This window comes from Lemur catta, chromosome 6 (assembly GCF_020740605.2).
Source record: "Lemur catta isolate mLemCat1 chromosome 6, mLemCat1.pri, whole genome shotgun sequence".
Taxonomy (NCBI): Eukaryota; Metazoa; Chordata; class Mammalia; order Primates; family Lemuridae; genus Lemur; species Lemur catta.
Window position 1 is genome coordinate 92113720 of NC_059133.1, and position 12964 is coordinate 92126683.

Sequence of the window (12964 nt, forward strand, 5' to 3'; positions counted from 1 at the left end):
TCCCAGCTACTTGGGAGGCTGCAGTGGGAGGATTGCTTGAGCCCAGGAATTTGAGGTTACAGTGAGCTATGATCACACTACTTCACTCTAGCCTGAGCAACAGAACAAGACCCCATCTCCAAAAGAAAATTTAAAAAAATTAGTCAGGTGTGGTGGCATGTGCCTGTAGTCTCAGCTATTCAGGAGTCTGAGGCAAGAAGATTCTTTCAGCCCAGGAGTTCAAAGCTGCAGTGAGCTATGACGATACCATTGCACTACAGCCTGGGCAGCAGAGTGAGACCCCATCTCTTTAAAAAAAAAAAAAAATAGAAGTAAATAGAACTCTTGAAAGGAGTCCAGAAATGCCATTTATTCATTGTATATTAAATCTTTGTAACTATGCCAAGATTACTCACCCTAATGGTCTATACACTAACCCTAGGAGTTTAGGACTTATACCCAGTGTCTTGTGGGATGTGTTGGTGTTTCAAGAAGCCTGGCTACTTGCTATTACAGCAAGTCTACAGTCACCATGAGCTTTATTTGCTGCATATTTACAAATTATGATAAAATCTGAATGTCAAATAATTAATGAGTGTTAAACAATGAATCTCTGAGCCTTGCAAAGAACCATGGAAAGAAAAGGCATTTATTCACATCAAATTTATAAGCAAGTTAAATTGGAAAGGTAGCACTGCAAATCTTATGTCAGACACTATTACCTCACAACTGAAAGAATCCAGTGATTTAAAATTTTTCTGCATGGTACTTTATGACACATTTTTAGTCCAGACTCTTACCTCAACCATTGAACAAATAATAATTTCTTGCAAGTCTAAAACATCTCATTTTCTATTTTTTAGATTAAATCATTGTATTCAGCTTAAATGAGGCTATGTTGTGTGTGAAATTTCAGAGGTTTAACACATAAAAGTTTATACACAGAGAAAAATGAGAAGGTGGTGGGGAGTTGGATAATTATTTTTAAATGAATGAAGGACAGAAGGAAAGCTATAAAAATGATTGGAATATGTAGATAAAGTAGAAGAAAAATACGTAGTCATGAACAAATTAAAATATGATGGTTCTTAATGTTGAGGTGCCGGATGAACAATTTAAAAATATGGAGATGTTTGGATAAAAATCTTTTAAAACAGGAAGGCATTTTATCATGTCTACAAAAAATAGCATAAGCACATGATTTAGACTCATCATGGTAAATATCAGAAAAAACATCTAAAATTGTTGCAAGAGTTATCTCTGGGACATCAGAGTGGGGGTGGGAGCCCTCTTATATTTCCTTACAAGCCTTGGATTCTTTTAAAGTGATGTACATATATTACTTTCGTAAAGATAATGATTAATTTTTAAAATACCAAAAGATATATCTGGAAATCTTGGCATAAAAGATACCTGCAGTCATGTTTTTAAAAATGTGACACTGTGACTGGCATGGTACTCAGTCATCTTGCAGAGAGTTGAGTTGCTGCTCTATCCTCCACCTTCCTTCTCTTTCCATGGGCAATGGGTCTCTTGGAAAGTATCGCTTTGAAGCAAGAGGAAGGGAATAACTAGAATCTTGTGAAAGATTTGGAAGATGTGGAAGATTTGGAGCAGGGGAGGAATAAGGGAATTAAGAAGCATAAGAAAAGGAATGCAGATAGATAGCTCTACCAGTAGGCTGACAGAATAAACAAATAGCTCTTCAAACCACAGCATATGTAATGTTTCATGAGTAAGTTTTTAGATGTATTAGTAGTCCGTTTTTATACAATAGATGCTCATTTAGTTGTAACAGTGGAAACCCCGAATTCCTGCGTCCTGTACCCAGGGGTGTTTCCGGTGGCAGGCGTTTGGTATTGTCCTTAGCTCCAGACTCCATGTCATAGCTCCCTGTTTTCAAAGGCTTTTTTCTTTTTCCACCTTCTTTTCATTTAAAACCATCAACACCAACACAATAACAAAACTGTAGAAAAAATGATCATCTTTCACTCAGAACAAGAAAAAAATTATATGATGGAAACATTTAAAAACAGACTAGATTCTCATCTATCTCACGTGGGTTAGTTTGTGATAGAAATAGACTAGTTTTTTACAATGATTCTCAAGTTTGGCGTTAATCAGAAACAAGACGGCTTGTTAAAACACTTGCTGGGCCCCACCTCCCAGAGATTTGGATTCAGCAAGACTGGGATAGGACTTGAGAATTTGCATTTCTAACAAGTTTCCAGGTGACGCTGATGTCAGTGGCCTATGACCGCACTTTGAGAACCACTGGATTGATTCTTCAGTGAGTTCTGAAGTCCTCTGCTCAGCATATCCTTCATCCTTTGGAAACGTGTTGAGTGAACACCTAGGAAATCTGCTAAGGTTGGCTGCTCCATATTTTCACACAGTTGTACTGATACTATTTCTTTCTGGAAAGGCTTTGCTTGGGGGAGAGCTGGTAGAGTGTGAGAGCTCCTCCTCGCTGAAGGCTGCCTCCAGAATGCTCTGAATGGACTGCCGTGCTTTCTTCCTAAAATCTTTCCCCAAGAGGGCGTAAAGGAAGGGATTGAAGCAACTGTTGGCAGATGCTAGAGCAATGGACACATGGTCCCAGGACATCAGAGCTTCCCCAAAGGGAGTTTCTTGGTCAATAAACAATAACAGGACTCCAACAATGTGGTACGGAGCCCAGCAGATGAGAAAGACAGCCACCACCACCACGGCCACTCGAAAGGTTTTCTTCCGAGACTTGGCGAAGCGACCCTGTTGTATTCGGAAGACAATGAGACTGTAACAGGTCACCATGAAAATAAAAGGCAGCAGGAAACCCACCACTAGCCTAGTGATGGTTATTGCCACCATGGGTTTTGACACGTGATTGTCATATGTCAATTGGCTGAAATTGTAATCCTGGAAATCTTGTGATAACTTAGACTCGTACAAGGAATTGCTAGAAGCAGTAGGGAAAAGCTCTGAATCAGTAGAGAGAAAAGTGTCAGAGTTATCCGGTGGGTTAGTTCTGTGATCTGCAATGGGAAATCCATGGGAGATTGTAGGTGAGCCCACATCAGCAGGTTTATATACATTATAATACAAATGTTGACTAGTTAATGTAGCAGAATCCATAGGGAGTGGATCTCCAGAAGGTCTTTGAAATGTTTGAGATTGGAGGACAGTGGTGGCTGTCCAAGGATGACCATTTGTTTGGAAAGAGGAAGGATCTAACCTATCGTCCATTTCTCCAGGCTGCTGAACAATGGAGTTGTTGTCAAGAGACCTGTATTCCGGGAGATCTGGATCAAAAGTGTCTTCTGGATAATCTAATGGGCTGGGGAGATTGAAACTGTAGCCACATATATTTTGGTTGTCTATAGTGAATGTTTCCCGGTACACAAACACAGGTATACACATTACAAAAGCCACCAGCCAGATACATCCACAGATACTGAAAGCTGTTCGCACACTGCGATGATTCTGGCACCAGATTGGCTTGAGTACCAAAAGACAACGGTCCAGGCTAATGGCAGTGAGCAGGAAGACGCTGGCAAACATGTTGAGGACGATGACGGAGGGGATGAGCTTGCATAGGAACCAGCCATAGGGCCAGTGTCCCTGGAGAGCCAGATGAGCCAGGGAGAAGGGCAAGGAGAGGCAGCAGAGAAAGTCTGCCAGGGTGAGATGGAGGAACCAAACTGTGTTCACCGTCCGCTGCATCTTCAGGCCAGCCACCCACAACACCAGCCCGTTGCCTGGCAATCCCAACAAAAAAGTGAGACTGAGAATGACCATGGAGAGAACCACATGGGGTTCATCCCAAGGCTGTGAGGGTAAGCCCGTTGAATTGGTCTCAGCAGAGAAAGACTCCATTGATAAACTTCTGCAAAAAGTTGAAAAGAAATGTTAAAACCAACAGTATCTTCTTGAAAGTGTATATTCTTAGAATTCTAACCTTCCCACATGTATGTGTGAAAACACACAGCCATAAGGCCCTGACACCGTTTTAGTTTACATTTCTCAACTTTGCACTGGACCACACAAAAATGTTCTCTGATAGACAATTTATTAATAAGATCTACTGTATTGATTTAAATGTGTATCAAAATAGCAACCTCATTTGGAAGTCCGTATCAATGTAAATTTCTCCTTTTTCTTGTACTTTCCAATCTCTCACTTTCCATTGGCTCCTTCCCTCATCTAGTGTCCCCTATTAAAAATAAAACATATAAGCTAATTGAGTGAACAAACAAAAACTTCTAGATTGGAGGTTTCCAATCTGAGGTCATGAAAGGGCTTTAGGAAGCTCCATCACCACCTGAAATGATACGCAAAATGTAACTTTACATATTTGCATTTCTCTTAGGGCAGAAATTTCATTCATTCCCTCCACCAGATTTTCAAAAGACTCACACCACAGAAAGAGGTACTCCAGACATGAGTTATGTCTTTTAGAAACAACTCCATCTTCTCCTTTTGCTATCACATTTTCAAGAGTTGTTGATGCTCTTTGCAGTGACTTCCTCACTACACATCATTTTTTTCTTGTTTGTGTTTTATGAATACAACTTGGGAAAATAGCTTTATTATTACAAAAGCAGAAAATGTACATGAAGAAAATTGGGAAATACAGACAAACAAAAAAAGAAAGTAAGGCCAGCCATGGTGGCTCATGCCTGTAATGCCAGCACTTTGGGAGGCTGAGGTGGGAGGATCACTTGAGGCCAGAAGTTTGAGACCAGCCTGGGCAACATAGCAAGACCCCATCTCTAAAAAAATTTTTTTTAGAAATTAGGCACGGTGGTGCGTGCCTGTAGTCCCAGCTACTCAGGAGGCTGAGGCAGGAGGATCACTTGACCCCAGGAGTTGGAGGTTGCAGTGAGCTATGATTGTGCCACTGCACTCCAGCCTGGGTGACAGAGGGAGACCCTGTCATCTCTAAAAAATACAAATACAAATAAAAATGTCATATACCTGCCAGTCAGTTATTACTACTTTAATATCGTAATTTGTATCCTTTGGTTCTTTTTTCATGTATGTATGTGTGTGTGTGTGTGTGTGTATATATATATATATATATATATATATAAATTTGTTAAAATTTAACAAAATTAGATTATGCTGCACATATTTAAAAAAATTCAATTGTGGTAAAATACATACAATATAAAATTTACCATCTTAACCATTTTTTTTTTTTTTTTGAGACAGAGTCTCACTCTCTTGCCTGGGCTAGAGTGCCGTGGCACCAGCCTAGCTCACAGCAACCTCAAACTCTGGGCTCAAGCAATCCTCCTGCCTCAGCCTCCCAGGTAGCTGGGACTACAGGCATGGGCCACCATGCCCAGCTAATTTTTTCTATTTTTAGTTTTTTGGCTAATTTCTTTCTATTTATAGTAGAGATGGGGTCTTGCTTTTGCTCAGGCTGGTCTCAAACTCCTGAGCTCAAGCACTCCTCCTGCCTCGGCCTCCTAGAGTGCTAGGATTATAGGTGTGAGCCACTGTGCCCAGCCCATTTTAACCATTTTTAAGTGCATAGTTCAGTAGTCCTTGTCATATTCACATTGTTGTGCAACCAATTTTCAGAAATTTTTAATCTTACAAAACTGAAACTATACCAATTAAATAATTCCTTGTTTGGTCTTCCCCTCAGCTCCTGGAAACCACCATTCTAGTAATACTTTCAGTTTCTATGATTTGGTCTACTCTAGATACTTTATTTATGTGGAATCATACAGTATTTGTCTTTTTGTGTCTAGCTTATTTCACTTAGCATAAAGTCTTCAAGGGTCCTCCATGTGGCACGTGTCAAAATTTCTTTCTTTTCAAGGCTGAATAATATTTCATTGTAGGCCAGAGGCTGAGGTGGGAGGATTGCTTGAGGTCAGGAGTTTGAGACCAGCCTGAGCAAGAGCAATATCCTGTCTCTACTAAAAATAGAAAAAAATTAGGCAGGCATGGTGGCATGCGCCTGTAGTCCCAGCTACTTGGGAGGCCGAGGCAGGAAGACTGCTTGAGCCCAGGAGTTTGAGGTCACTGTGAGCTAGGCTGATGCCACGGCACTCTAGCCCGGGCAACAGAGTAAGACTCTGTCTCAAAAAAAAAAAAAAATTCCGTTGTATGTATATACCACATTTTGTTTATCCAATCATCCATGGAAGGACATTTGGATTGTTTCTATCTTTTGGCTATTGTGAATAATGCATCTATGAATGTGATTGTAAATACATATTGTTTTTTTTGAGACAGAGTCTTGCTCTGTTGCCTGGGCTCAAGCAATCCTTCTGCCTCAGCCTCCCAAGTAGCTGGGACTACAGGCATGTGCCACCATGCCTGGCTAATTTTTTCTATATGTATTTTTAGTTGTCCAGCTAATTTTTTTCTATTTCTATTTTTAGTAGAGACGGGATCTCACTCTTGCTCAGGCTGGTCTTGAACTCCTGACCTCGAGCCATCCTCTGGCCTTGGCCTCCCAGAGTGTTAGGCATACTGTTTTATAAACATTTTCTTTTGTCAGTTAGCAGTCTCCATATTACACAGTAAGACTGTACCTTAAGGAATACCCAGTCTTTATCTATATTCTCCAACTGTCCCACATCTTTTACAGCTGGTTTGTCTACAACAATAGTCAATCTAGGATCAGATTTTGTACCAGGGTGTTATGTCTCTTAAGTCTCTTAATTTAGCATAGTTTCTCTTTTCAAGGATACTAGCTTGTTTTGGGGCTTGTCATTCTGCCCACTTAACCCTTTATAATTATCTTCTGCCCTCATCCTTCTGTTAAAATTACCTCTAAAAAACAAATTTAAACATTTGTTTCTCTGTCCTCATCCTCCACAATATAGTATGTGTTATTTGATTTTTTTTGACTCAACACTCTTCTCTCGGCTTCTGTGACATTACCCTCTCCTAATTCTCAACACTCTTATAAACGTGCCCTACTTTATAGCTTTCCTGAACAACTCACTGTTCTGACTTTATGCCATTTTCTATTCCTTGGCTAATGCTGTTTGCTTCTATCTGGAATTATGCTCTTTACCTTAACTCTTCTTTTCTCCTTCCTTAGTCTCTACCTGTTGAAATCCTACCCATTCTTCAAGATTAAGATCAAATATATCTTTCTTGAAATATTCTTTTATAATCCCAACCAGAGGCTGGGTACAGTGTCTCACACCTGTAATCCCACCACTTTGGGAGGCTGAGGTTGGAGGATCACTTGATGCCAAGAATTTAAGACCAGCCTCAGCAAGACCCTGTCTCTACAAAAAATTAAAAAAAAATTAACCTGGCATAGTGGTATGTACCCATAGTCTCAGCTACTTGGGAGGCTGAGGTGGGAGGATTGCTCAAGCCCAGGAGTTTGAGGTCACAGTAAGCTATGATTAGGCCATTGCACTTTAGCCTTGGAGACAGAGTGAGACCCCTTCTCTAAAAAAAAAGAAAATACCAATCAGAAATTAATTCTTTAGCTCCTTAATTTGTGTGTGTGGATGAAACTTTTTTTCATATTCTCTATGCAATGACACATTTTGCCTTGTAATTAATTTTTTTATTTTTATTTTTGTTTTGAGACAGAGTCTCACTCTGTTGGCCTGGCTAGAGTGCCGTGGTGCCAGCCTAGCTCACAGCAACCTCAAACTCCTGGGCTCAAGCGATCCTCTGGCCTCAGCCTCCCGAGTAGCTGGGACTACAGGCATGCGCCACCATGCTACCAGCTAATTTTTCTTTATGTATTTTTAGCTGTCCATATAATTTCTTTCTATTTTTACTAGAGACAGGGTCTCACTCTTGCTCAGGCTGGCTTGTAATTATTATTTAGCTGTCTTATCTATCATTTTGGCCTTAAATTTCATGATAGTAAAAATGATACTTGTTTATAAAAACTTGTTCCACAGAGTTTAGCACAGTACCTTAATAAGACACCAAAGTTAAAGATTACTTGAATGGATGTATGCTCATTTTTGAGGTTGACTTTATTTCTTTTCCAGTTAAATTTAAAATTCTAATTCTTATCCATTTAATCGTTACCCAGACTGCTTCCTTAATTCCTATACTGTCCCTTTCAACTTACTTTTTGTCTTTAAGTTCCTAATTTTCACTGGACATAATACAAGTTTACATTTCTTTTTATAGAGGTTCAAAATATTTTTCTGACTTGGAAGTAGTTCTGCTGAGTTAGTCAAATGTTATCATAGGGCCTTATATGATTAGCAGAAGTTAAAATAACAAGTCAACAAAATAATATAAAAGAAGAAATGACTCCCATTCCCCTTTGTGTGACCTTATCTACTAAAATATTTAAGTCTTATCAGGGTCCCTTCCTTCCCTGTTGTGCACGGCAGCTATACTGACCCATTGTCCCACTACCACACACATATTCACGCACAGATCCCATAAAACACAGAGAGAAGGATAGAGTCCTAGAATGCTAGGACTCAAAGGAAACTTAACAATCATTTCTCCTTCTCTCTACTTTTGTTTCAGTTTTTGACACTGACACTCAGTAAGTTAGGTGACTTTCACATAATCACAACTAGGAAGGTTCTCCGATACTGGGTCCAATGATTGTCAGGCCAATACTCTTTTTACTACAAAAAAATCACCTGACTGGAATAAAGGGGAAGGAAATGAGAACTGTGCAGACTGAAATAGCAAAGACTGAAAAGAGCAAGCAAAATTCCAACATAAAGAAATTGAGTTATTTGGCACGAGCTATTTAAATATCACATTATCTATCTTGAAATGAAAACATACGTATGGTCAGGGCTTAAAGGTCCTTCAGAACAAGATCACTTTTTACATTTCTCCAAGTTGTTTTGGCTGAAAAATACCTTTATGTTTAAGATCAGTATAGGATTAAAAAAATTTCAATACTAAACGGACCCGCAGTAATCAAAAGGATAAATAAAATCCTGAAACTAAAATTCAACTCTGATAGAGAAAGAAAAAGTAGACCCCAGAATCAAATACTAATGACACGATAACAGAGTCAGTGGCAATAAAAGAGTGGGCAAAAGAGTAAAAGCGAAAGAGGGAAATGGAATGAGAAAAAATTACATATATAGGCAATCAGTGATTTGAAAAACAAACTAATAGGGAAAGCTAGAATCAAATGTCAGAAGGCAATATAGAGCCAATTTTAGAGAGGGGAAAAGATGACATAAAATTCATTGTTAGTTCCAGAATGAAAATGTTAAGAGAAAAGACAAATATAATGTGAAATATTTAGGAAAAGAAAGGTGGACATGGGGTTAAGACCAAAGAAATAAAAGTTGGAAAAGGAAGAGGGGAAATAGAAGATAATGACCCTCAAACAAGTCAGCAGGTGGATCTGGGTTTTCTTACCAAAAAATGGAGATAGTAGCTGAAGGATTCAGCACCAATCTGGAGGTCCCGCAAATCCTGTCTGGTCCCCCACACTTAGTCACAATGAAGTCATGAAGTATGTTTAGAAAATTTGTTGAATGCTCATCCCTCTTTCCTCTCTCTCTTTTACTGTTTGTAAATTTAGCCTCAAACTCTAAACCACCATCTGACATCACAGGAAGAGCTTTAAAGTGAGTCATTTCCAAAAAGCTTAGGTAAGAAAAGTCAAAAAACAGAAGTAAAAAGGGTACATTCTGAGACATTTTCAGCAGGGCACAGAGTATGGTTAGGAACAGAGTACTTCTGTACATAAGCTTCTCTCCTATAATAGATTATAGGTTTTGCTTTTGTCTTGTTTCAGAAATGCAAAAAAAAAAAAAAAGATTCTATGAGACGTGAGGGTTGGGGGAGGAAGCGGTTGGGAAGGAATGACCTGCACGAACCCATTTAATTAATCTCAAATAACATCTCTTAAATGCCCGATATGTGTAAAAAACTAGGCCGTGCTACAATCAGGATGAATTAAACTATGTTCTAATCTCTAGAGATTCACAATCGAATGGGAATATAGACCCCTACATGCACACACACACACACACACACACACACACACACAACTGTAATACAATCCAGATTATAATAACAGAAGTAAAATCGTAGGACACAATAGGCCGGGGTATATTTAGCCTGGGGCAATCTAGGAAAGGCTTAAGGTAGAAATAAGATGTGAGCAAGTTCTTAAATAACCGTAGATCTTCTTCTTTTTTTTTTTTTTTTTTTGAGACAGAGTCTCACTTTGTTGCCCAGGCTAGAGTGAGTGCCATGGTGTCGCCTAGCTCACAGCAACCTCAAACTCCTGGGCTTCAGCGATCCTACTGCCTCAGCCTCCTGGGTAGCTGGGACTACAGACATGCGCCACCATGCCCGGCTAATTTTTGCTATATATATTTTAGTTGGCCATATAATTTCTTTCTATTTTTTTAGTAGAGACGGGGTCTCACTCTTGCTCAGGCTGGTCTCGAACTCCTGACCTTGAGCGATCCACCCGCCTCGGCCTCCCAGAGTGCTAAGATTATAGGTGTGAGCCACCACGCCCGGCCAACCATAGATCTTCTAAAGACAGAAAAAGGTGAAAAGCTGCTTAGGGTGTAAGTGGAGCATAGTCCAAGGTAGGCAGATGAGAGAGGGCAGGCAGGAGGGATAGTGCACGTAGGTGAGAGAAGGCAGGTAGGTAGGAGAGGGCAGGCAGGTGGCGGTGGGCAGCAGGCACTGGAGAACAGACAGGAGTCTAGCTTGCGTTTCCTCAGGAAGGAGTGCAGAGCACTGAAGGTGATTCCTGCTTAAAGCATGTGTTGTAAAGAATCCTCACTCATATTATTCTTTTGCATATATGCATACGAAATAAAGTTTATTTGGGTCAAATATATTTGAACAGTGTTGTCAGTTATAAAGCTTCAGTCCATGTCCAAACAATGTCTGCTCCTCCTCTTGTTTGTGGTCAAATCATTACGGAATATTCTTGAGGCAGAAAGACCTGAGAAAAATGCCAGGAGTTGAGTAGTATTTGTTTCCACTGTTATCATTATTTAATTACAAAAGTAGAGCATAATCATAAAAGGATAACTTGAAATAATACAGGAGTATAAAGGATTAAAAAAATGAAAGTTTTCATTTCCAATTCCACTGCCAGAAGTAGCCATTTTTAATGGATTAGTGTTCATTCTTCTTGAACTTTTTCTGAACATAGCACATATTTTTAAAAAAGGTAATTTTGAACAAAAATAAGATTATAATTTACATATGATTTTATAACTGATTTTTTCACTTAACAATATATTAGAGCATATTTCCACATTAGTGCACGTAATTCTATTGATTATTTTTTGTTTTTTTTCCTTCAGTATTTGAAAGCATTCATTCATATATGTACATGTACATATAAAATATAAACTATAAAAGCAAATAATTTCCATGGTAAAAAATTAAATATAGAAGGATTAAAGTAAAAACTAAAAATTTCTCGAACACCTAGCTGTCCTTGTTCCCCTCCCCAGAGGTAATCTCTTTCATAAATACAAATGTAATTCCATTACACATATTGTTTTGCTCTGCTTTTTCCACTTATCTTTTCATATCAGGACATACTGGTCCAAATCATACTTTTTAAATTGCTCCATATTATGCCATTTAATCAATTATTCCTCTGTTGATGAATATTCAGTTTTTATCCAATTTTAAGCTGTTATAAACAATGCTCAATGAGCACTCCTATCTTTACGTATCTGTCGATATTTCTGCATAATAGATCTCTAGAATTGGAATTGCTAAATCCAAGAACATGCACATTAAAAAGTTTTTGAAAGATATGGAATTTTCCACTGAAGAGACTCCACCCATTTACACCCCCAACACTGGTGAGAGTATTTTTTCCCCTTGCAAATGATAAAGTCTTTACCACAAAGTTCAACATCATAAACATGTGGTCTATTCCTGCAATGGAACCATGCTCTGCCCAGAGGGAGATGCAGAAGCAATGAGAGGGTGTTGGGAGGGCATAGTACACCTGGGGACATGGAAGAATGAACGACTAATTCTCCCTGAAGCAAACCTGAAGATGATGCACTGAAGAGGTGGCACTTGAGCTGGGCCATAAGAATGTGTAGAAATCTGTCAGGCCCTAACTATGCTGGAAAATAATAATTTATGTCTCTTTGCCCTGCTAGACCATGAAGTATTTTTCTCTTCAGTGCCTGCTATCATGCCTGGTATAATATGTTTGGGGCGCCAATAAATGAATGAATATTTGTTTGAAAAGGATGTTGACTTCTGAATATAATTCAAAGAGTTAATTTGAGTTCTTAAAGTTGTTTCTGGTGTGGATTCAGTTTTATTGATTCCTTTCTCTGTAAAGAGTATACAGCAATTCAAACCAGTTCGAGTACTCCCAGCTGTACTCCTTGGATTTTCAGGTCAGGAAGGAAATTATTGAAAACATCTTGTGAATAGCATTCTTGTTTCTGGATGACTTCTCTCTCTTCTTATAAAGTACTAGTTGTTTTGTGGTGTAATGTGGAAAGTTCTGGGGAGTTTGTGTGGCTCACTTCTGTTTTGTTCCTTTTTGAATGTCTAAATGCAAATATCTAAATGCAAAATCTAAATCCAAAGATCTAACATGAGATCAGATGCTTCGGAAAAAATGAAATTTTGAATATGTATCACAAAGGTGTCCATATTAAAACCTTTTACAAGTCACTAATTAATTCTACATTGTCAATGATGGAAATCTGTATTAAAGTTCATGTGGCCAAAATAAAAATTTTAGAATTATAGAATCTTTAGCCTGTTTTCTCTGAGAGAATTAGAAATAAACATATGACAAAGTTACTGTCTTTAAGGACTTCAATAAAAAAATAATTAAATCCATTATTAGATCATATGTAATAATCTACACTCTAAATTAAATATAACTAAGTGTCAAAAACTGAGGATGACATAAACAAGTGCTATGGCTGGTCAGCAAAGGGTAAGATTAATGGTGATTAGACACTGCTGGGAAAATTTCATGGAAGAAAAGATACCTGAGGTGAAAAGAGCACTAGACAAGAATCTGGAGGCATGGATTTGGCTTTCAGTGTTA

General features: G+C 38.6%; 1 protein-coding gene across 1 annotated transcript; it reads right to left on the reverse strand.

Moving 5' to 3' along the window:
* Positions 1–610: 610 nt before the first annotated feature.
* Positions 611–9505, reverse strand: C3AR1 (complement C3a receptor 1). The gene is made up of 2 exons (XM_045554399.1): positions 9307–9505; positions 611–3844 (listed from the first exon to the last, which is right to left on the reverse strand). Exon 2 carries the CDS (start codon positions 3832–3834, stop codon positions 2368–2370), a length of 1467 nt encoding a protein of 488 aa, XP_045410355.1. The 5' UTR covers positions 3835–3844; positions 9307–9505; the 3' UTR covers positions 611–2367.
* Between the last annotated feature and the right edge of the window lie 3459 nt (positions 9506–12964).